The sequence below is a fragment of the Budorcas taxicolor genome, chromosome 19, assembly GCF_023091745.1.
Source record: "Budorcas taxicolor isolate Tak-1 chromosome 19, Takin1.1, whole genome shotgun sequence".
Lineage (NCBI taxonomy): Eukaryota > Metazoa > Chordata > Mammalia > Artiodactyla > Bovidae > Budorcas > Budorcas taxicolor.
The window spans coordinates 12,201,017-12,223,168 of NC_068928.1; the positions used below are offsets into that span (position 1 = coordinate 12,201,017).

The 22,152-nt window shown below is 39.2% G+C and overlaps 1 protein-coding gene across 1 annotated transcript in view; it reads right to left on the minus strand.

Annotated features, from left to right (window-relative positions):
* Positions 1–312: 312 nt before the first annotated feature.
* The window catches only part of PPM1D (protein phosphatase, Mg2+/Mn2+ dependent 1D), a 59,270-nt gene continuing 37,430 nt past the window's right edge, over positions 313–22,152 (minus strand). The window contains exons 4-6 of the mRNA XM_052658291.1: positions 13,551–13,741; positions 6,010–6,252; positions 313–1,693 (exon numbers count right to left, since the gene is read on the minus strand). Of these exons, the coding sequence (XP_052514251.1) occupies positions 1,136–1,693; positions 6,010–6,252; positions 13,551–13,741 (992 nt within the window). The 3' untranslated portion in view covers positions 313–1,135. The remainder of the gene's footprint in view (positions 1,694–6,009; positions 6,253–13,550; positions 13,742–22,152) is intronic.

The following is a 22,152-nucleotide window of genomic DNA, read 5'->3' on the forward strand; positions in this document are numbered from 1 at the left end:
CATCAAATTCTTACAAACCATAACTTATAAACCATAACTGACCTAATCATTTTCTTATTGTTGTATATTTAGCCTGAGTTGATGTACTCTCCATTAAAATTAGAGTGCAAAAATGAACATTACATACATTCTAAGTTGTTACTCTAAAGCTTGATCATGGCATAACACAAAGTTAATATATATCATTAAAACAAACCAGTAACAATAATTCAGCAACATCAGTAACAGTTCACTGATTTATTAGATGAACAAACATATCCATAAAATCAATGAAAACTGTATGATATATAAAATAATTTAAGAAATGTTGGGAATTAGCAGCACCATCCATTATTGAAATAGCAAGAAAAACTTCACATATTTTATGCAAACACGAGAAGAGGATATAACTACTTTAAGACTTATTAATGCCACTGAATGTCTGGGATGATTGAAAAGGGCATCTCTTTAGGCAAACATACCTCCTTCTACTTCAAAGATCTGGTGAGCAAATCTGATAGTTAATGTTTTAGAAAAAATGCTACTGAATGAAATAAGAGATACTGCATAGTATTTTAATTAGGACAAGGAGACTAACACCCAGCTACTTTTGCATGGCTCAACACTTCGGCTTCTATGAAAAATTTAGTTCTGGATTATGAAATTAGAAATAAAAAATAATTTAAAAAAGACACTAGCTGTCTCTAAGAAACATTAAGTGAGACACAGGTCACTATGAAAATACATCACTTTTCCAGTTTGCTTAATAATTTACTTTAAAAAGTTGTGTAGTTTTCATCACAAGTGACATACAAATTTTTTATAAGCATTTTTAAAAGTTTTAATGTATTTCTAAAATCTAATAGATTTTTTTTTAAACCTTTAGCCCTGTTGTTACATTTACTGTGTATCAGAGTAAGAGACTGAGTTTGTGTGAAGGATACAAATTTACACACATTTTACAGCAACTTACACCCTAACATCTACAAAATTCACATTTATAATACAAGCAAGTACAAGGCCAGGCTAAAATTGTTGAATTCCAAAAAGTCAAACTCATACTATTTTTATTTTGTCCCCTTAAAAAAAGTTCAACTTCGGCACCAAATTCAAAAAAGCCCTCTTAAGAAGTTTGGAAAAAATTTCCAGACATATTTCAGCAAACACAAACAGTTTTTCTGTGCTGGTGAAGTAAAGGATTCCCAATTTTCTTCTGGCCCCTGAGTCTGCGTCGCATGGTAAGTTTAACAGAGTTCTTGCGCTGGGAGGTTGTGGGGAGGCTTGCAGGCTGAGCACCACTGCTACGACTTAAACCATTCCGTCTGTGCTTCTTCATTAGAGGGCCAGAGTTGGATTCTTCTAATGTCCTTTTGAAGTTTGCCGGAGGGGTTCTTTCAACTTCTTGGGCTTTCATTTGACCTGGGCTCGATATCTTCACATTTTTTTGGTCCATGATGGTGTTTGTTGAATTGGTAGGCACCAGGCCAACAGACAGGCTATTATTCAAAGAATCGTGTATCCTTAAAGTTAGGGCTTTAGTGCAATTTTCTTCTAGTGGCTCTGGATCTTTTGAGGATATGACTGCAGCCTGGACATTCCCTCGAGCTATCTCAGGTGGGACTTCTAAATAATTCTCTGAGAAGGCATTACTACGAATAAGGGCAGGTATATGGTCCTTGGAGTTCAGCCTTGGCCATGGGTCCTCCTCCAGGGGCTGAAAAACAAGAAGGTAAGACCAAGTGAGAAATAATTTATCCTAGAATTCAGCTTAACCATTGGGGAAATGAAAGGGTTTCATTAGAATAAATGACAAAATTGTTTACTTGGGGGGTTTATTTCCTACTTTCTATATTTAATTTCTGAATATTTAGTAGTGTGGAAAATGTAAAGTGCGACATTAAAGCAATTCTGTCACAATGGAAATTCAGACTGTTGCTTTGCACCCATCTCCTGAACACTAGATGCTGTTCTGGGATTTGAGAAAATAGGATATATGAGAATGTGCTAAGTATGGCTAGGGCAACTTGCAAAGATACAAACGAAAATCATATGCAATTTTCAGGTGTTGTTTCTTAAAAGCTTCACAAGGAGGCACAGCTGTGCACTACGTTAGGTGCAGTGCACCAAAGCTAAATGTCGGAATATCCTCCCATCTCCAGACAAGAACATTCTTCCTATCAAATAAAAATCTTCCACTATTTTAACATTTTATAAAATCACTATTTCAATAACTTTCTCAAGGACAAATTTTAAGCATAAATATTTCCTCTTCCCCAAATGTGTGTATCATTTTCCTTAATCTTTCCTCTTTCAATCAAATCAAATTTATTAAAATATTTTCCAAAAATAAGTAAATCCTTTTGTATTGAGAATGGTAAATAAAGATATATTACTAGTCACCTTCTGATATAAAGTTCCCTAGGAATAAACACCTTTTGAAAAAGTACTTTATAAAAAAGCATATTTATAAAAGTAATGTTTCCTTTAATGTTTCTAGAATTAAGAAGAAAAAGGGAAACTGCAGGAATCTAAAAGCATTTCAATTTAACCATAAGCATGAGCATGCTTTACTAAGAAAAATACACCGACTTTAGGTCCACTGGAGGCTAGAGATGAGAAACTCTGAAGTTCCTAACGTAGTACTGCCCCAAATAGAATACTGCTATGCTCTTTAAAATGCTTTTATTTATTTATTTGGCTGTGCTATGTCTTAGTTGCAGCATGCAGAATGGTTGCAACATGCAAACTCTTAGCTGCAGCATGTGGGATTTAGTTTCCTGACCAGGGATTGAACCCAGGTTCCCTGCATTGGGAACCTGAAGTCTTAGTCACTGGACCATCAGGAAAGACCCTTAAGAAAAAAAAAACCTAAGTATATTTCTTTCTTTCTGGGGTCACTGGTTCATTTATTTATTTTACACTGCATGGTTTATGGAAAGCCCAATTCTTATCTGTTTTAACACTGACTAGATGTTGGGCAGCAATCTTATTTTGAAGTACCGATGTTGAGAATGGATAACAGAACAGTCTCTATTCTTGAACATTCACATGTGGCTTTCAGCAATATCAACGACAACCTGTCTGTAAATTTATCCCCTCTGCATTAGGTTGATTCCAATGCCTACCCTGATCACAAGCATATACTGACTGATCACAGAAAACTATACCTCACCATATGTAATTGTTGACTAAAGGTTCATCTTGCTTTAATATAAAAAAGGATTTGCAACAAGACCAGGCAGACAGAAGATTTCCTACTACCAAACAAGCACATTACTAATTTAGGGACAAGAAAAAAAGATACTAATCAGGCCACTTATAGGAATAGAACATAATTGCTTTAGCTTGTACAACGAGGTTTAGACATTAGATGGAATTTCTTTACAAAAGAAAAACAATGGGATGATTTTAGAGTTAACACAGTTTATTGTAATTTCTGTTGTGCTGTGATCTTTTAAACTCACAAACTATTATTCTGATACCACAGGTGCACTGACTTTTCTTCCCCTACTTATTCCTTTAACTTTTCCATTTCCTTCTCTTCTTATTGGCATTCTATGGGAATATACTGCATCTGTTTGTGCAGCCAACCGCTTAGACTTCTGAGACTCATTTCAGATTAATTACCACCTGTATGCTAAGCCTTCTTACATGTTCATAAAACACATGATATTGAGAGCTTACATCCTAAAAATTCACACTTGCAAAGTTTCACTTCAGAGATCCACTTTGAGAGCTCCATATATTTACAATCCAACAGTAAACAGCTAATTACAGCCTAGAATGCAACTGAAACTAAGTGCTAATCCTCTGGAAGAACTCTCTTCCTCATTCCTCCTTCCTAGAGCTCTTGGCTTACTTAAAAAACAGCTAAAATTAGTTTTGCACTAAAGAAAGATGGAGAAAGAAAGGTGTGCCATAGTAATATATCACTTAAACAGAAGTATTTCTACTATTTTTGTCCCAAAACAAAGATTTGAGTACTGATTTAGCTTACAATTCAAACAGAAGTTGACATGTCTGTAGATACATAACCTAGTCTCAAGGGCCTAATCTAAATATGGGTAAGTCTTAAAAACCATTCAAAATCAACCAAAATGTCATTATATTTATCTAGATGCTACTAAACACAGGATTATTATTATAACAATGAAATAAATCAGAGATACTCATGAGTAGCCATGGTTAACTAAGATAAAAGAAACAAAACAAAACACAATCTCTTGAGCAGAAATCTGTCTTTATTTACTTGTTAGGCCAGAGCTTACAATAGTGATTATTCTGAATGGCTCTAAATATTTTTTCATATTTAGGTGTGGCTAAATGATTAACAAATAACCATGCCTACACAGAAGTCAGTCCATACATAAATCTCCTAATCTTTACTTTAGTAACATAAATCTCCTAATCTTTACTTTAGTATAATTATTAGATCATTATTTTTCAGAATTTTAAAATATATTTTGAAAGGCTTCCCTGGTGGTCTAGTGGTTAAGAATCTGCCTGCCAATGCAGGGGACAGGGTTCCATCCCAGGTCTGGTAAGATCCCACACGCTACAAGGCAACCAAGTCCATGAGCCAAAACTACTGACGCCCACATGCCTAGAGCCCGCGCTCTGCAACAAGAGAAGCCACCACGGTGCGCACTGCAACGAAGAGCAGCAGCAGCTCCCGCTCGCTGCAACTAGAGACAGCCTGCACAGCAGCAAAGACCCAGGACGGCCAAGAGCAAGTCCTTACACAGTGCTTCAAAACTGATTCCTGGGTGTAGTTTCTGTGCAATTTTACTAACGCCAATCCACAGATTAACATTAAGAATGTCCAATTCAGTATCTTCTCTCCCCTCATTCTTACCTCCATCCTGTGGCACCTCTATACTACCTACAATTCAGTTACAAATACAAACAGTTTGGGGAACACAAAAGTAATGAATACTTTCAAATACAGAAACTGGTGAATTCTGAAATGAACATAAGCTCCTTCACAACACTGAAAAGAGAATGAAGAGACTTTAAAGTCCTTGACTTTTTAAAAGTCTCACCCTGCATTATTATTCAAGAGTTTTCAAAGAAAGTTTCCACAAGAAATTCTTTTAGGAAAATAAGCATAAAATATTAATTTGTCAATTTCTAAATGAAGAGTCCATGTAAGGAAAATTAAGTTGCCATATATATGTGAAGTAAAAGATAGGAAAGCAATAATGGAAAACTTCCAAGTACTCTACACAGGATCACAATACCCAAAATTAAATAAATTCTTTGTACTGTGCAGCTTTGCTCATCTTAAAAAACTGTCTCAATACATGACATAAAATTCCACTGTGTTTCCCATTTTAACGGTCATTCTTCTGAAAGCACATTCTCAGAAGGCCAGGTGTATCACAACAGTTATCAATATTACTAATTATTAGCAGAAGATTGGAAAAAAGTAGGAAAAAATTGGGATGAAATCAGAAAAAAGGGGAAATACTATAGCATGTAAACTTATTTCTGAGCACATCTTAAATTCATTCAATATTAATATGGGTAAGAAACAGGAATGATGTTTCTAAATTCGTGTTAATTGGCTGATATCCTAAGGTCTAGTTCAGCCTTGATTCTGTATCTTATTCAAACTGCTTAATATCTCGGTCTTATTATCTATAAAATGGAATTAATTATCTGCACTATTTAGCTTCCAGGGTTATGAGGTTCAAATGAAATACCACATATGAAAGTCCATCACAAGTTTTAATTTAAATCTTACAAACGTGCATAATATTAGAAGGGAATCAGCATGTTCCAAATATTAATATTGTTAACAGTCGTCAGGGGCCTCATCTAGCCACTGTCTATCAGGTGCTCTACGGAGATCCAGCATGCACTTTAGTACCTCTGGGTGCTAAATAAGAAGCACTAAATAAGAAGTACTGAAAAGTTATATAACAAAATCCAAAATCCTATTTTATAAAGAATCTGAAAACTGTTTTCATGTAATACTAATCAGAGAAATTCCATCTATTACAACTTAAATACTAGAGAACCGTATACCTTGACTGGTGGTGTGGAACACGGAGAAGGAGTCATCACACAGGTTTCTTGACTGTTATAGGAAGGGCTATCAGTCAGGTTCAGATAGAGCTCATCTTCACTGGTGAAATTTCCCTGGCTGTCCACCCCCGGAGAGATGCAGATTACTATGGCACTAGTATTATCTGCTCGAAGCATTCGCTGCCTCCAGCGGCCTAGGGCTCGATTCACAAGCATTTTGGCACAAGATTGTCCATGCTCACCCTGTATTTAAAACAACAAAAAAGAAGATAACTCAGACTCCGTTACCACTATGGTTGTATCAAATTAATACAGATTAATAATGTTCAACAAGGCCTACATAAATAGTTAAAATTTCAAACCTTATCCACAATCCCTATAACTATGTTAAGACAGCATTGCTCTAAATTAAAAAACAAATCAATAAAACAAAGCCTTATCCCGTGGTTAAATTTCATCTGTATTTTTATCTTTTGTGGAGCAAGAGACTTGGTCTTCATTGTAACCTTACTTAAAAAAAGTTATACAGAAATTATCTAAAAGGGGGAAGTAAACATCAAGATATTACAGATAAACAACTATAGTCCAATAAAAATTAATTTTAAGAAGTATTACAATAAATAATTCACAAATGAAATAATCATACATGGCAAAAAAAAAAAAAAAAACACACACTGCAAAGGACCAATTTCCTCCTAAAATAAAGGATTCTGCAAATCAAAGACAACCCCAACATAAAAAAAGTGAAAGGACATGAACAAACTTCAGAGACAAACACAAATGGTTCTTAGCTATATATATATATACAGAGAGAGAGTTGCTGTTCAGTTGCTCAGACATGTCCAACCTTTTGCGACCCCATGGACTGCAGCACACCAAGCTTTCATGTCCTTCACTATCTCCTGGAGTTTGTTCAAACTCACATCCATTGAGCTGACGATGCCATCCAACTACCTCATCTTCTGTCAGTCCCTTCTCTTCTTGCCCTCAATCTTTCGCAGCATCAGGGTCTTTTCCAATGAGTCGGCTCTTTGCATCAGGCAGCCAAGAACTTCAGCTTCAGTTCAAAGTCCTTCCAGTGAATACTGAGCATTGATTTCTTTAGGACTGACTGGTTTGATCTCCTTGCTGTCCAAGGGACTCTCCAGAGTCTTCTCCAGCACCACAGTTGGAAAACATTTATTCTTTGGTGCTCAGTTTTCTTTATGGTCCAACACTCACATCCATATGTGACTACTGGAAAACCCATAGCTTTGATTATATGAACCTTTCTTGTCAAAGTGATGTCTCTGCTTTTTAATACACTGTCTAGGTTTGTCATAACTTTTCTTCCAAGGAGCAAGTATCTTAATTTCATGGCTGCAGTCGCAGTCTGCAGTGATTTTGGAGCCCAAGAAAATAAAATCTGTCACTGTTTCCAGTTTTTCCCCATTTATTTGTCAGAAGGCAGTACAACCAGATGCCACGATCTTAGTTTCTTGAATGTTGAGTTTTAAGCCACCTTTTCCCTCTCCTCTTTTTGCCTTCACCAAGAATCTCTTTAGTTCCTCTTCACTTTCTGCCATTAGGGTGAAAGCATATCTGAGGTTATTTGGTATTTCTCCTGGCAATCTTAATTCCAGCTTGTGATTCATCCAGTCCAGCATTTCACATGATGTACTCTGCATATAAGTTAAATAAGCAGGGTGACAATATACAGCCTTGACGTACTCCATTCCCCAATTTTGAACCAGTCTGTTGTTCCATGTCCATTTCTAACTACTGCTTCTTGACCTGCATATAGGTTTCTCAGGAGGTAGGTGAAGTTGTCTGGTATTCCCATCTCTCTAAGAATTTTCCACAGTTTGTTGTGATCCACCCAGTCAAAAGCTTATACATACATACATACATAAATGGTTAATGTCACTTATATGAAGAAAAAAGCAATACGAGTCATTATAGTATAGAGATCAAATATATACCAACAGTATGCCATCAAATTTGGAAAACTCAGCAGTGGCCACAGGACTGGAAAAGGTCAGTTTTCATTCCAATCCCTAAGAAAGGCAATGCCAAACAATGCTCAAACTACCACACAATCGCCCTCATCTCATACGCTAGTAAAGTAATGCTCAAAATTCTCCAAGCCAGGCTTCAGCAATACATGAACCGTGAACTTCCTGATGTTCAAGCTGGTTTTAGAAAAGGCAGAGGAACCAGAGATCAAATTGCCAACATCTGCTGGATCATCGAAAAAGTAAGAGAGTTCCAGACTATGCCAAAGCCTTTGACTGTGTGGATCACAATAAACTGTGGAAAATTCTGAGAGATGGGCATACCAGACCACCTGACCTGCCTCTTGAGAAACCTATTTGCAGGTCAGGAAGCAACAGTTAGAACTGGACATGGAACAACAGACTGGTTCCAAATAGGAAAAGGAGTACGTCAAGGCTGTATATTGTCACCCTGCTCATTTAACTTACATGCAGAGTACATCATGAGAAACGCTGGGCTGGAGGAAGCACAAGCTGGAATCAAGATTGCCGGGAGAAATATCAATAACCTCAGATAAGCAGATGACACCACCCTTATGGCAGAAAGTGAAGAAGAACTAAAGAGCCTCTTGATGAAAGTTTAATTGGAGAGTGAAAAAGTTGGCTTAAAGCTCAACATTCAGAAAACGAAGATCATAGCATCCGGTCCCATCACTTCATGGCAGATAGATGGGGAAACAGTGGAAACAGTGGCTGACTTTATTTTTCTGGGCTTCAAAATCACTGCAGATGGTGACTGCAGCCATGAAATCAAAAGACGTTTACTCCTTGGAAGGAAAGTTATGACCTACCTAGACAGCATATTAAAAAGCAGAGACATTACTTTGCCAACAAAGGTCCGTCTAGTCAAGGCTATGGTTTATTCCAGTGGTCATGTATGGATGTGAGAGTTGGACTATAAAGAAAGCTGAATGCTGAAGAATTGATGCTTTTGAACTGTGATGTTAGACAAGACTCTTGAGAGTCCTCTGGACTGCAAGGAGATCCAGCCAGTCCATTCTGAAGGAGATCAGTCCTGGGTGTTCATTGGAAGGACTGATGCTGAAGCTGAAACTCCAATACTTTGGCCACCTGATGCGAAGAGCTGACTCATTTGAAAAGACCCTGATGCTGGCAAAGATTGAGAGTAGAAGAAGAGGACGACAGAGGATGAGATGGTTGGATGGCATCACTGACTCGATGGACATGGGTTTGGGTGGACTCTGGAAATTGGTAATGGACAGAGAGGCCTGGCGTGCTGCGTTTCACAGGGTCGCAAAGAGTCAGACACGACTGAGCAACTGAACCGAACTGACTGAACTGATACACCAACAGAAACAGTACAAAAGGAAAAAAACAAATTAAACAATCTCGTTATACAAATAAATGTGGCTTAGAATAGAACTAATAGCGTTATGTTGTTGTTTAGTTGCTAAATTGTGTCCAACTCTTTGCAATCGCATGGACTGTAGCCCGCCAGGCTCCTCTGCCCCATGGGATTTCCCAGGCAAGAATACTGCAGTGGATTGCTATTTCTTCTCCAGGGGATCTTCCTGACCTAGTGATCAACCCCACATCTCCTGCACTGGCAGGTGCATTCTCTACCACTGAGCCACCAGGGAAGCCCCCAAAGCATCATACAATGGATTTATAACTGTTAAGTTTCAAAGAACAGAAAAGAAAAATGATGTGCTCCAGAAAAAGAGTTTCATGTTTTAAAAGTACCTCTAGAAACAGCTGAATAATGAAAATGAGTAGAAATGTTTGAAAAAGAAATGTGCCATGAACTATAAGCTGAAAATAATTTTTACTTAATGTGATAAATAGATTAATGTGTTGCAAGATTAAATATTAACATGCTGTAATGTATACTATATAATAATATATAATGTACTACAGTACTATACATACTTTATTAAAATATATATAATACATATGTCATTTAACTGTCAGCTCTACCCCTAAAGTTTATATAGTCAAACTGAATAAAGAACTGTTTTTTTTTTTCATTCTCTCCTTGGGAAACAGGTAATCACTTTTATTTGGGGTTGTCTGATCTTGGTCATATTACAGTATTCAATATATTAATGATGGCAAACTGCAAAAACTCATCTCAGCTGCTTTAGTATTAAGCCATCCTTGCATCCCTATGAAAAGCATCACGTGTAATGATGTTTTAAAACACTGCTTGCCCCCCTTCTAATATGAAAAATACGTACGTCAATTCATGAAAGGCAGCATTAATCTGTAACTCATCGATCTATCACATCCCCAGTGTGCGTGCATGTTGCACCACTCGTCAAACACCAGTGCCCTGAGAACTCGCTGAAGGGCTCTCCCTCTCACCTCTGTGTGCCTGTTTCACTCCCAGCAACGCTCCACAAAAAGGAAATCTGTATCAGCCATTTCTACTAACTTACTTGCATTCTCCCTCAGCTCACTGATTCTGCTGACTTCAAAGTCGCTCAGTCATATCTGACTCTTTGCAACCTCAAGGACTATACAGTCCATGGAATTCTCTAGGTTAGAATACTGGAGTGGGTAGCCTTTCCGTTTTCCAGGAGATCTTCCAAACCCAGGGATCAAACCCAGGTCTCCCACATTGCAGGCAGATTCTTTACCAGCTGAGCCACCAGGGAAGGCCCTGTCGACTTGGGCCACTCCGTAATACCGTGTCCTTTTCTTCCACCACACTGTCTCACTAGGTGAGGTCACAAATTGCTGTGGCTTTACTTTACTCCTGTTAACACTGAAATTAGCATTTCCAGGCATTGCCTTTCAGTAACTGCCTACTGAAAATATCTATCTAGATGAACCAAAGGCACCTCCTATTCAATATGCCTACATATCATCCCTCCTCACAAAATGGTGTGTTTCTTCTTCATAACAGCTTCCAGCCATCACTAAGAAATTTGCGCGTCATACTCTGCCTTCTTAAAACCCAAGTTCTGTCAGTCCTATCACTTAATGCATTTCTTTTTTGCTTGTGTGTGTGTAGCAGATATAGTCTTTTTGTTTTTCCATTGCTGCCTTAGATCAAGCTTGCAAAAATTTTCATTTGGAACGTAACAGCAGCCTCCATAGAAGAAGCCTAATAAACTCATTAAGAAAAATCAAATCAAAGACACTGGCAATAAAAATCAACATGTAAAGAGAAATGAAGACAGATCTTATAAATATGACTCTATTCATTGAAATTCACCTCTCGCGGGGATTCTTCACTAATCACTGCTGACACTCATTCTCTTTCATTGCCAACTTTGCTGGTTTAATTTTATTAAGGCGTCAGATGGTTTTCCTGCACATCCTAATAAATACAATCTTCACATCCATTCTCATCTACCCTCTATTTTATATTCCACTCTGTAATGAGGACGCTTTCTAAAATGCTTTTCAATGCTCTCCACTACCTGGTTACAAAGACCTAACTTCATAACAGACCACTCAAAACCTTTTTGCCTCTTGTTTTCCAACCACATCAAGTTACTTGTGAAACTTGAATGTATTGTAGTCTCGTCTCTTCGACTTTACACATTCTACTCCTTTGTCTGGAAAGCTTCACTCTCCTCCCTTGATTTCTTAACCTGGTAAATTCAACTCCACCTTTAAGACTTGCTCAAATACGAGTCTCACCCATGAAACTTCCTTATGCAATCTTCAAGTTTCCTATCCTCTCTCTCTCAGTCCTCAACACCTGTTCTAAATATTGTTCTATAGACGCTCTTTCAATACTCATTTAGGTGTTTATGAATAGGTGCTTCCAGCCCAATAAAACTGGCTTATGGCCTCATTATGCCACTGAAATGTTTCTTTTTCTCTCATCATTAAAGAATTATAAATCCAGAGACTTCCCTGGTAGTTCCAGTGGTTAAGAATCTGCCCTCCAATGCAAAGAACATGGGTTCAATCCCTGCTCAGGGAACTAAGATCCCACAAGACACGGGACAGCTTAGCCCATGCATCATCACTACTGAGCCTGCGTGGCACAACTAGAGAGCTGGCATGCTGCAACTAAAATGTGACAGCCAGAAAAAAAAAGAATTGTAAATCCAACAGACATGGGAATTCTCTGGTAGTTCAGTGGCTAGGACTGCATGCTTTCACTATCAAGGGTCCAGGTTCCCTGGCCAGGGAACTAAGATCCTGCAAGCGAGCACAGCCAAACAAAACAATATTTATTTTATTTAATCTTTCTTTTACATCTAACATCACTGACCAAATGCATCATGCTAGACCCGAGTTTGTAGAATTGAATTAGTGGTGAAGAATCTGCCTGCCAATGCAGGAGATGCCAGAGATGCAGCTTCAATCCCTGGGGCAGGAAGATCCCCTGGAGTAGGAAACGGCAACCCACTCCAGGATACTTGCCTGGGAAATTCCACAAGAGGATCCTGGCAGGTTACAGTCCATGGGGTCGCAAAGAGTTGGACATGACTGAGCATGCATGCATGCACCTGCCATTAAAACAACTCCCAGTCAAATGGTACTGATAGGTATCTACACATCCTAGTTGCAATGATATGGCAAACGCTGAGCAAGGGCCATAGTCTATTCACCTTTGCATCCTGCGTGCCTAGTGCCTAACACGGCAGCTGAGGGAATAAATGCAGGCAATTTAACACAAGTTCTTTTATGCTGTCTCCTTATCTAGCTTCACTGACCCTCTCATCTTAGGAAAAGACCATCTTTTCCAAGGAGCCACTGACTCCAGTTACTTCCATGTGCTTTGGACCTTCATCTCTTATTTCTCTTACTCTGTCAACCTTTCTTGGAAAGACTATAAAACTGTTTCCAAGATCCTGTCTTTTCAAGGTAACAATGGCAATTCCCTTATCTTGCTGAACACTCACTACATCTGTTTCCTAGGCTCACAAAGTATTCTTTCGTCGTCACTCCAACCTGCCAGCTAATGTTCCCATCACTTCAACTGAAACTCTGCATCCTTGAAGATCACTAATACTAGAAGATCCTAACTGTAAAACCCAATACCCTGTTTTCATCCATCTGCCTCTACTTCTTTGTAGAATTTGACATTGCTGGCTACTGCTCCAAAAACATTCTCTTTCCTTGCTTTCAATAACATCACACTTTCCCAAATCTTCCTTTGTCGTTGCTCAGAATGAAGAGATCAATTTTCAAGCAAGCCATGAAGGAAAGAAAAGAATTTTCTCATTGATGGTTGTTTCAAGGTTTATAGGTATATAAAGTATAGGTATTGGTAACAGAGTTACCACATGACCCAGCAATTCCATTCCCAGGTCGATATGAGAGAACCAAGAACATGTCCACACAGAAACTTGTCCACAAATGTTAATAGCAGCGGCATTCAAAATAGCCAAAAAGTGGAAACAGTTCAAGGATCCATTATTCCCCTAATGAGCTGCAGAAATCTATACTTCACTTTCTTCTCCAGCCAGGGCAAATGCAAAGACCTACTCCACAGGTACACGCTTAGTTCACATTCAAGACTCCTGACGAAAGCACCAGAACAATGCGTAGGTGATCATATTGAATTGAGTTACTTCTCACCATCAGGTATTTTTTCTCCTCTTGGTCCTGGCACATTGAGATGGCGTCTTGAGGTGGGATCATATTCCAAAGTCCATCACTTCCCAAGATAATATACTTGTGCTTCTGGGGGTCAAGAGTGTGGACGCTTGTGTCTGGTTCAGGTGACACCACAAACTCGCCACTGAAGAAATCATAGCTCCACAAATCACCTGGGGAGCAGGAGGCAGAAAAAGCCAGAAGCATTATTTCCAAGAGAGTAGTATCCTATCAACAGATTAAAGAAGAAAATCTACATGTTCATCTCAAAAGATGCAGAATAGCATTTGATAACATTTGAAATCCATTCATGATTTTAGAAAAGAAAAATCCTTAGCAAACTAGAAATTTTTAAAGTTAATTCTCTTATTAACCTGATAAAACCATGTCTTCTATCACCACTTTTCTTCCAGTTCTATACGAAGGACCCTTCTCAACACAGTAAGAAAATAAAAATATATCATTTATGTGTATTAGAAAGGAGAAAATAAAACTATCATTACTTGCAGATAATTTTATTTCTACATAGGAAATCAAAAAGAAATTAGATAAATTATCAGAACAGGAACACTTAGCAAGGTTGCTAAATACTCAATAAATAAAAGTCAGCAGTATCTCTATATAACAGCAAGAAACAGAAAATATACACAGAGAAATAAATTCTAATCAAAGATAGGAAGATCATGAAGATGTTAAGTCTTCCAAAAATAACCTATAACGTCAGTGTAATTCCGACTAAAATCCCAAAAGGATTCTTGTAGAATTTGACGAACTGATTCAAAAATGTATAGGGAGGAACTACTGTGTAGCACAGAGAACTCTACTCACTATTCTATAATGATCTATATGAGAAAAGAATCTAAAAAAGAGTGGATATAGGTACTAATATATGTATAACTGATTCATTTTGCTGTATAGCAGACACTAACATGACATTGCAAATCAACCATATTTCAATTAAAAAATTGTTAAAAACATTGAAAAGTAGGGAAAAAAAAATAAAATGTATAGGGAAGAGCAAATGGCCAAGATTAACTGAGATAACTGTGAAGAAAAGATAAAATGGGGGGAACTTGCTCTGTAAGTAGCAGTTCTAGTGGCTAACTGAAAACCTGTTAATCCCTTAGGTCAACAAAATTTGATGTAACCCCCTACATCAAATCGGTAAGGATGAGTGCCAGCACTTGGAAGAAAACTGCGGAGATAAAAATGAGCATTTTTATGCTTTTAACCTATCCTTGGACGCTAAAAAGTTTTAACCAGTCTTTGGAGATCAATAGTGCACCCTTTCAGTGAACCAGTAAAAGAAGATTCTTACATAGTTATCCTCTCCTTGATTAGCTCCACATAAAACAACGCCTAAAACTTCTGCCTTTCAGAGCGACTGGATGAACACCTCAGAATGTTCAACATAAAAAAACTTTTAGTTGACTCAGCTCATCAACAAGATCAATAAAACAGAAATAGAAAGAAAATTTATAGAAACCATCCATCCTTTTGTGATACACAAGATAACTAAGTAGGACAATATAAACTCTTTGCTCCCTGAAACAGGAAGGAAGGGACAAAGAGAGGAAAACAAATTTCTGCCTCTTTTGTTTGTTGTGATAGTCTTTGGGGAAAGACCTTAAATTAAGAGCAAAAAGTTTTCAGACAAGAGAATAAGTTGTGTTTGCCGCTGCTAAGCAGGTCTGACTTATGCTAAATAAGACGAAGTTCTCTGTCCTCTCATTATTCAAACTTCACCATACTTTCCCATCAGAAATACTGGCCATTTCAACTATGCTCAGAGCAGAAGGAAAGAATAGCTCGAAGCAATTACTCTAATATAAAATAGCAACTCACTGCTAAACCAGCCTCTTGAAAGGGGCAATTCATTCTTCAGAGTAACAAAAGAGAACACATATGACCACTAAAAGCTAGTTATAATCCAGGCCAGCTCACAAAGAAACATTCATCTCTTTATACCAGTAAAAGAAAAATCCCTCGCTGAAACTATAAAAATGAACATGGATGGAAAAACAGTTAAGATAAATATTAAAGTAGCAATTACAGGGTTCAATATGTGATGTTAAAAGCCTTCAAAAGTAGTTTTCCCCCAATATTTGGAATTAATATTGCCATTCCAAGCAAGAACTTAGATTTACATACAGCTGAATCCCTAATATGGCTAAAATTAAAATCTACGTTAAAAAAAAAGAAATTCCAACTTTCAATCTAATGCAAACTATATGACCTTGAAGAAGGGTCACAATTTCTCATATGTAAACTAACAATAATATCTTTATAAATTGGAAAATACTTTTAAATAAGTTATTTCACATAGCACAAAAACCAAAAGATACAAAAATCTCTGTTCTGACTCATGTGCTTTCTGGTTCTCCACTGAGGGAGTAACTGTTGTCCTCATGTATTCTTCTAGAGATGTCTATAGATATATATACAAGTATATATGTATACTCCTTCTACAAAATCATTCTCTCAAGCTTGCAACTCCCAAATCACTAGTCCCCAATATGCTGTTCATCTCTTTTCTTTCCCACTAAACCTCAATACATTTCCAGAAGAAACATACATTTCTTTTAACTTAAATTTCTGAAACTGTTTCTTAATTTTTTTGTTTTTGGCCATACCATGCAGCATGAGAAAAGGGCTTCCCTGGTGGCTCAGCTGGTAAAGAATCTGCCTGCCAAAGCAGGAGACATGGGTTTGATCCCTGGGTCAAGAAGATCCCCTGGAGAAGGAAATGGCAATCCACTCCAGTATTCTTGCCTGCGAAATCCCAGGCACAGAGGAGCCTGGCATCACCAAAGAGCGACTAGACAACAACTTGGCATGTGGGATCTCAGTTTCCTCACCAGGGATCAAACCTGTGGCCCCTACAATGGAACCAAGAAGTCCTAACCACTGGGTCACCAGGGAAGTCCCAAACTCTGGGTTTTGAATAGGACTACATATCAATAACCTCAGACACGCAGATGATACCACCCTTATGGCAGAAAGTGAAGAAGAACTAAAGAGCCTCTTGATGAAAGTGAAAGAAAGTGAAAAGTGCAAGTGAAGTCGCTCAGTCGTGTCCGACTCTTTGCGACCCATGGACTGTAGCCCACCAAGCTCCTCCGTCCATGGGATTCTCCAGGCAAGAATACTGGAGTGGGTTACTTGGCCTAAAGCTCAACGTTCAGAAAACTAAGATCATGGCATCTGGTCCCATCATTTCATGGCAAATAGATGGGGAAACAGTGGAAACAGCGGCTGACTTTATTTTTCTGGGCTCCAAAATCACTGCAGATGATGACTGCAGCCATGAAATCAAAAGACGCTTACTCCTTGGAAGGAAAGTTATGACCAACCTAGACAGCATATTAAAAAGCAGAGACATTATTTTGCTAACAAAAGGTCCATCTAGTCAAGGCTATGGTTTTTCCAGTGGTCGTGTATGGATGCAAGAGTTGGACTATAAAGAAAGCTGAGCGCTGAAGAAATGAACTCTTTTGAACTGTGGTATTGGGAGAAGACTCTTGAGAATCCTTTGGACTCCAAGGAGATCCAACCAGTCCATCCTAAAAGAGATCAGTCCTGGGTGTTCATTGGAAGGACTGATGTTGAAGCTGAAACTCCAATACTTTGGCCATCTAATGCAAAGAGCTGACTCATCTGAAAAGACCCTGGTGCTGGGAAAGACTGAGGGCAGGAGGAGAAGGGGGAGACAGAGAATGAGATGGTTGGATGGCATGACCGACTCAATGGACACGAGTTTGGGTGGACTCCGGGAGTTGGTGATGGACAGGGAGGCCTGGTGTGCTGCGGTTCATGGGGTCCCAAAGAGTCGGACACGACTGAGCAACTGAACTGAACAACGAACCTATAGATCAATTCGGATAGAAGTGTCATCTTAACAATACTGTATTTCTCAACCTGACAATATGGTGTATTTCTTCTTTAATCTGAGCATAAGGATATTTCTTCTATAGAACCACAGTCAGAAAATGTCATGCTGATCCAGAATTGTGTAATCTTCAATTTAAAAATCTTCAAATTTTTCCAGTCATCTCAATAATGTCTCTCTTTTTTGGCCACACTGCGTGTCCTGCCTGACCAAGGATCAACCCCGGGCCCCCTCAGTAAAAGTGCTGAGTCCTAACCACTGGATCACCAGGGAATTTTGCAATAATTCTTTTTTTTTTTTTTTTTAAGAAACATTTATGGCTGTTTTGGGTCTTTGTCGCTGCTTTCTCTAGTTGCAGCAAGCAGGGCCTCCTCACTGCAGTGGCTTCTCGTGTTGCAGAACATGGGCTCCAGGGCTCTCGGGCCTCAGTGGCTACAGCACATGACCTCAGCAGTTGTGGTACATAGGCTTAGTCGCTCCCCGGCATGTGGGATCTTCCCAGACCGGGGATTGAGCCTGGGTCCCATGCATTGGCAGGCAGATTCTGAACCACGGGACCACCAGGAAAGTCCAACAACCCTTTTTTTAATGTCCAGGATCCACTCAAGAATCATTCATTGCATTTAGTTGGCATATTTTTAGTTGTTTTTAACCCAGAACAACTCTCTAGGTTTCGTGATTTTTGTCATTCATGACACTGATAGACGACTGTCAAGTCTCCAGGCCAGCTGTTCTGCAGAATGATCCTTGATTTAGGGTTTTGCTTTCTGTTTGCTTCTTTGTGTTCTGCAAGATATAAAGGCTTGTGTTCAGGTTAAATTTGGTTTTGGCCGGAATACTACATCTTTCTCAGCTAGGAGGTACACTGTCAGTCTGTGCCATTGGCAATGCCGAGTTTGATCATTCAGTTAAACTGCTGTCCACCAGCACTGTAAAGGTATCCCCAAGTAATCTGAAGGGTGATGGTTTGAGACTGTGTGAAATATCCTGTTCCTTACCAAAAAATGCCAGGTTTTAGCATCCATTAATGATTTCTGCACAAATCACATGTTATTGTAATGGTTGTAAACTGAAGACAGAACACTAACCTTTATTAGTTGTCTTTCCCCATCTATGTATTTTTGGCCGCACTGGGTCGTTGCTGCACTCAAGCCTTCTCTAGCTGTGGCCTCTAGTTGCAGTGCCCGGGCTTCTCATTGTGGTGGCTTCTCTTGTTGCGGAGCAGAGCCTCTAGAGCCTGGGCTCAGGAGTCGTGGCACACAGGCTTAGATGCTCCGCAACATGCTGAGTCTTCCTGGACCAGGGATCGAACTTGTGTCCCCTGCACTGGCAGGTGGATTCTTAACCACGGGACCACCAGGCAAGCCCCTAATTATCTTGTCTAAAGAAAAGCTTTCCATTCTTCTACTTCTTTATCATCTTTTTGTTTCAGTATGGACTTAGGGAGTCTCCTGCACTTCAGGTAGACTCTTTACACTGAGCCACCAGAGAAGTCTTCTACATGGCTTTCAGTTTGGTTCAGTCGTTCAGTCGTGTCTGACTCTTTGCGACCCCATGGACTGCAGCACGCCAGGCTTCCCTGTCCATCATCAACTCCTGAAGCTTACTCAAACGCACGTCCATCAAGTCGGTGATGCCATCCAACCATCGCATCCTCTGTCTCCCCCTTCTCTTCCTGCCTTCAATCTTTTCCAGCATCAGGGTCTTTTCCAATGAGTCAGCTCGTCATAGCAGGTGGCCAAAGTATTGGAGTTTCAGCTTCATCATCAGTCCTTCCAACAAATATTCAGGACTGATTTCCTTTAGGATGGACTGGTTGGATCTCCTTGAAGTCCAAGGGTCCTTCAAGAGTCTTCTCCAACTCCACTTCTGCGCTCAGCTTTCTTTATAGTCCAACTCTCACATCCATACATGACTACTGGAAAAACCATAGCTTTGACTAGACAGACTTTTGTTGGCAAAGTAATGTCTCTGCTTTTTAATACGCTGCCTAGGTTGGTCATAGCTTTTTTTCCAAGGAGCAAGCATGTTTTAATTTTATGGCTGCAGTCACCATCTGCAGTGATTTTAGAGCCCCCAAAAATAAGGTCTCTCACTGTTTCCATTATTTCCCATGGCTTTACCTGAGACCAAATGAGTAGGAATCAGAATTGAGCTAAGTGTTTTTATCATTGGTCTAGGGTTTGTACACCATTAAATGGGCACAGAATGTTCTTCCTCTACATATTGAAGGGAGGGATACATCATGGCAGATGCTGCTGGTTGCCTGTTCAATGGCCATTTCCCTTTTGCTCTCACTAGGGACACTGGAATGATACCAGATGAGAACAAGGCCTTTCTTCTGGGCTTCAGTGTGTTCTCTGCTCACTCCTGAGACACACTGTGGCCAGCAGGGTGCAGGACACCTAGTAGCCCTTATCCCTAGGGAATTTCAGCATCACCTCCTCACACTCACTCCTTGAGTGGCTTCCCACGAAGAGGTTCTCAGCAACTTTTGTCTCACCTAATCCATCCTCAAAACTCAACCAAAATCATCTCTTTAAAACACAGATTTAAGGCGGATGGTGGTGGTGGCTGCACAACAATTTAAATGTACTTAGGTCCGTCTAGTCAAGGCTATGGTTTTTCCAGTGGTCATGTATGGATGTGAGAGTTGGACGGTGAAGAAAGCTGAGCACTGAAGAATTGATGCTTTTGAACTGTGGTGCTGGAGAAGACTCTTGAGAGTCCCTTGGACTGAAAGGAGATCCAACCAGTCCATTCTAAAGGAGATTAGCCCTGGGTGTTCTTTGGAAGGAATGATGCTAAAGCTGAAACTCCAGTACTTTGGGCACCTCATGCGAAGAGTTGACTCACTGGAAAAAACTCTAATGCTGGGAGGGATTGAGGGAAGGAGGAAAAGGGGACAACAGAGGATGAGATGGCTGGATGGCATCACTGACTCGATGGACGTGAGTCTGAGTGAACTCTGGAAGTTGGTGATGGACAGGGAGGCCTGGCGTGCTGCAATTCATGGGGTCCCAAAGAGTCGGACACGACTGAGCAACTCAACTGAACTGAATATACTTCAACTGAACTGAATTCTTAAAATGATTAAAATGGTAGATTTTGTTATAGGTCTTTTGCCATAATTAACACACACACACACACACACACACACACAACCTAGTTGCTTCCCTAACTCTGCAATAGTTTACTCTTACAGACCTCCTAACCACAGCCTAGGAAAATGCAGTCTTTTCTCACTTGATCAACGCCTCTTACTCTCATACCTATCTATGTTCCACACACCCTACTCAGAGCCCCTTATGTCCGCCAGGCCTCCTCCTATCACAGAGCTGTTCACAAATGCAGTTCTTATGCCAAGAACACATTTCCTTCCCCTATTAGCTTTTGTAATTCTTCAAAGCTCAGTTCAAACATCACTTCAGTGGCTCTCCAGTTAGGTAAAATATTCCTATTTAAAGTTCTCTTTAACAGACATACAAATACTTAAGAGTTGTCCTTTCTTACTTCTTTTTGTGATCACTTGATGAACGCCTCTCCCCTTCTCTAAACCATAAGCTTCCTTGAGGGCAAAGACCTGTGTTCGGCACTATCGTTGTTCAGTAGCTAAGTCAGGTCTGACTCTTTGCAACCCCATGGACTGCAGCACACCAGGCTCCCCTGTCCTTCACAATCTTCTAGAGTTTTCTCAAACTCACGTCCATTGAGTCGGTGACGCTATCCAACCATCTCATCCTCTGTTGCCCTCTTCTACTCCTGTCCTCAGTCTTTCCCAGCATCAGGGTGTCTGCACTCAAATATCTGTACAACGAATCAATGATTTATAAGACTCACATGCAATTCCATCAGGGAGACACTAGGAGGCACCTTTGCTACATCTGCTCTCAAGTAATTCTAATCACCAACAATACAAATTTTGATAAGCAAACTTCTCTCCCAAAAAGCTAGAAGAAAAATGACTATTAACCATAAGAATGGTGCTAAATACTGTAATTTAATTTTACTACGGGCCAATAAGAATTACCACGCAACAAGTTAAACTTTAACAAAGCATTTCTTTTAGCTTAAATATTCAAATCTAAAGGATATTATCTTTTTAATGCTGTACACCTTAAACTTAATATACAGTACTATATGTCAGTTAAATCTCAATGAAGGTATTTGAGGTGAAAATATGGGATAGAAAAATAAAATCAAGAGAAAAATCAGAACTGATGTTTTTCATTACTGAAACAATATCATCTCTCCCATACGTCTTTTTATACGAAAAGATCCATTTATCTCCATACATTTGTTTACAAAATTATGTTAATGCAGTTGCCACAGGACATTACTGTAACAATTGTATTTTATCTCCTACATGGTGTTTTGCACTGGTTGAGTGGATCTTTCCCATAAACTGTGATTATTTCTTCCCTTTTTAAAACAACAGTAGCAAACCCTCTCCTGGGTTTTGACTCCAGCTAGAGCCCCATCTCTCCTTCCCAAATTCCTAGGAAGAGTGTCTAAAACTTGTTATATCAAAATTTCCTCTTCTCGCTCTTTCTTGAACCAACCCCAGTCACAACTGTGGTCTCACTATCCAACCAAAAGCCACTTTGTCAAGGTCACCAATGACTTTCACATCACCTCTCAGATCTTTGCTTTACCTGAGCTTTCAACAGTATTTAAATACATTTTTTTTTAATT